The following is a 2,399-nucleotide window of genomic DNA, read 5'->3' on the forward strand; positions in this document are numbered from 1 at the left end:
CAGGGCAGAGCAGGGCCAGCATCCCGGGATGGGGACAAGGGACACTGGGTGGGCTGGGAGCGCTGCAGGCAGGTCAGAGCAGGGCCAGCACCCTGGGATGGGACGAGGGACACTGGGTGGGCTGGGAGCGCTGCAGGCAGGTCAGAGCAGGGCCAGTGCGCTAGGCCATGGGCTCCAAGGAGGAGAGAGCTGCCCCAGAGCAAAGTGTGGGTGGGATGTCCACTGGGATGTTTTGTGGTAGAAGCCCTGGCCACAGCGGGCTGGCACCCTGCCACCTGCACAACCAGCAGCCTGGGTGGCCTTGGGCTGCTCAGGCTGGGGGTCAGGCAGGCTGGGGAAACTGAGGCACTGGTCAAGCATGTGGTTGCTCCATGGATGCCCAGCAGCAGCATGGCTGAGGAGGGCGATCTTCAGCGCATCCATGGGTGCTTCCCACTGGTCTGGCGGCCGAGGGGCTGAGCCAGGCTCAGACCCACAGGGAGGGGGCAAGGACCCATCATGCTCAGCAGGTTTTCAGGCTCTATGTCTCCGCGGGGCTCTGGGCCATCTCTTTGCAGTATCTCCCCAGGGAGAAAACAAAGGCCCAAGAAAACAGACCCTCTGTGTGCCCTGGCAAGCGGGGCGGGCAGGGACGTGGGCTGGATCCTGCCCAGCCTGAGCTGACAGCCTCCTCCTCTCCTTGTACAGGGACGGGATGTGCTGGGAAATCCGGCAGCGCTACCTCCCTGCCCAGGGCCCCGGACGCTTCCTCCTGAAGGGTGAGGCAGGCTGGGCTGGGGTGGCCTGGGGGCTGCGGAGACCATCGAGCTGGAGCCCCAACTCCTGCTCTTGGCAGGGCTTTGGTAGCAGTGTCCTCCCTCCCAGTGCCCTCCCAGTAGCTCACCTGTGGCGTCTCAAAGTGACCCAGTGCCGGATGACGGCACGGGTAGAGCTTGGTGCCCACTGCTGGGGAACAGCACCCTGTGGGGCTGCACCCACTCTGGCCCTGACTTTCACCCCTTGGACACCCCACTCATGGTGAAACAAGGCCCCTGGATGGTGCCAGGGCTAATGCAGGTTAACTGGGGCTGCCCCCTGCCCCTTCCCAGGCCGTGGCTATGGCAGTAAGGTGGATGTGGTAGTGGGCGAGACGGACCACCGCAGCTACGCCATCCTCTATTTCCAGAAGGGCCGGAGCATCTCCGTCAAACTCTATGGTGAGTCAGTGCCCGCGGGCGTGGGGCGGAGGGAGGAAGGGGGCAGCAGAGGAGTGGGAAAACGGTGCTGGGCTCAGGGGATGCCCACTGGAGCCATGAGGTCTCCCTGTGGATTCCGGTCCCCAGATTGTCCCCAAATGCTGTGGAGGGGAGCTGGTAAGGGGGGCACCGGGACTGGCTTCACTGAGCTGAAAGGCTTCTTGGCCCCGAGCCTTGCAGCAGGGGGCATGAGGGGCGTTGGAGCAGGGGCAGGCAGGGCTCAAGGTCACTGATGGCATCTTCCTCCCTGTGCAGGACGGACCAGCCGGGTCAGTGATGCTGTTGCGGACAAGTTCGAGCAGCGCGCCAGGGCTGTGGGCCTGAGCGAAGACCTGACCTACTACTTCCCCACATACGGTGGGTGGCACATGGTCCCCCGGGGGCAGGGGTACCCGTGGCGAGGGTTGCACACAGGAGAGGGGCCCAGCGGCAGGGGTTAGGGTCCGGCCGCTCCAGTGTGGGGAGGGGGAGGCACATCCACATGGGTGGGCAGCTTGTGGCCCTGTGTCACCCACAGCAGGGCCGTGCGTGGGGTCTGTCCCTATGCTGCACCCACCCCAGGGACAAAGATGCAAGGCTGTGCTCCACAGTGTCCCTGGGGTCACTGGGGGGTGCCAGGTGCCCAGGCAGGGTGACCCCTCCAGGCTCTGTCTCTTGCAGGGTTTTGTGACTCTGCAGATGAGTTTCACATCCTTGATGGTGAGTTGCAGATCCGGGGCCATGTGCTGGCCCCCCCATGGGCCAGGCTTGGCCCCAGGTTGGGCACCATGTGGGTTCTCCCCGCCCTGGCTGTGGGTTGGGCACACCGGGCCAGACCCACGTCGCACCACGGCCGTGTGGGTCTGCCCCAGGAGTGTGAGGACGCTGCGTACCCTTCCGTGGGGTGAGGTGGCAGATCACTACCCAGGGTGGGCGTCAGATGCACCCAGGCAAAGCAAAGCCCCGTTTACCCCCACATGGGCCAGGGTGGGCTTAATGGGGTCTCTATGGGTGTTTCTTGGGGCGAGGGCTGGTCTGGGATTGGGTGCCCTGGGACAGAGATCCCCCGTGGTGGGGGCTGGGGTCCCTCGGGCAGCTCCATCTCTTGCCATTGGTGCTGGGGAGGCAGAGGTGGGTCTCCAGCCCTAGAACAGGGCTCAGGAGTCTCCCCAGTCCTGCAGCACT

At 65.0% G+C, this 2,399-nt stretch overlaps 1 protein-coding gene across 1 annotated transcript in view; it reads left to right on the top strand.

Annotated features, from left to right (window-relative positions):
• The window catches only part of C8G (complement component 8, gamma polypeptide), a gene marked incomplete at both ends in the record, with an annotated part of 2,328 nt that extends 394 nt beyond the window's left edge, over window positions 1–1,934 (top strand). The window contains 4 exons of the mRNA XM_010158485.1: window positions 688–758; window positions 1,089–1,196; window positions 1,491–1,592; window positions 1,896–1,934. Coding sequence (XP_010156787.1) covers window positions 688–758; window positions 1,089–1,196; window positions 1,491–1,592; window positions 1,896–1,934 — 320 coding nt within the window. The remainder of the gene's footprint in view (window positions 1–687; window positions 759–1,088; window positions 1,197–1,490; window positions 1,593–1,895) is intronic.
• Between the last annotated feature and the right edge of the window lie 465 nt (window positions 1,935–2,399).

This window comes from Eurypyga helias, unplaced genomic scaffold, assembly GCF_000690775.1.
Source record: "Eurypyga helias isolate BGI_N326 unplaced genomic scaffold, ASM69077v1 scaffold28209, whole genome shotgun sequence".
Taxonomy (NCBI): domain Eukaryota; kingdom Metazoa; phylum Chordata; class Aves; order Eurypygiformes; family Eurypygidae; genus Eurypyga; species Eurypyga helias.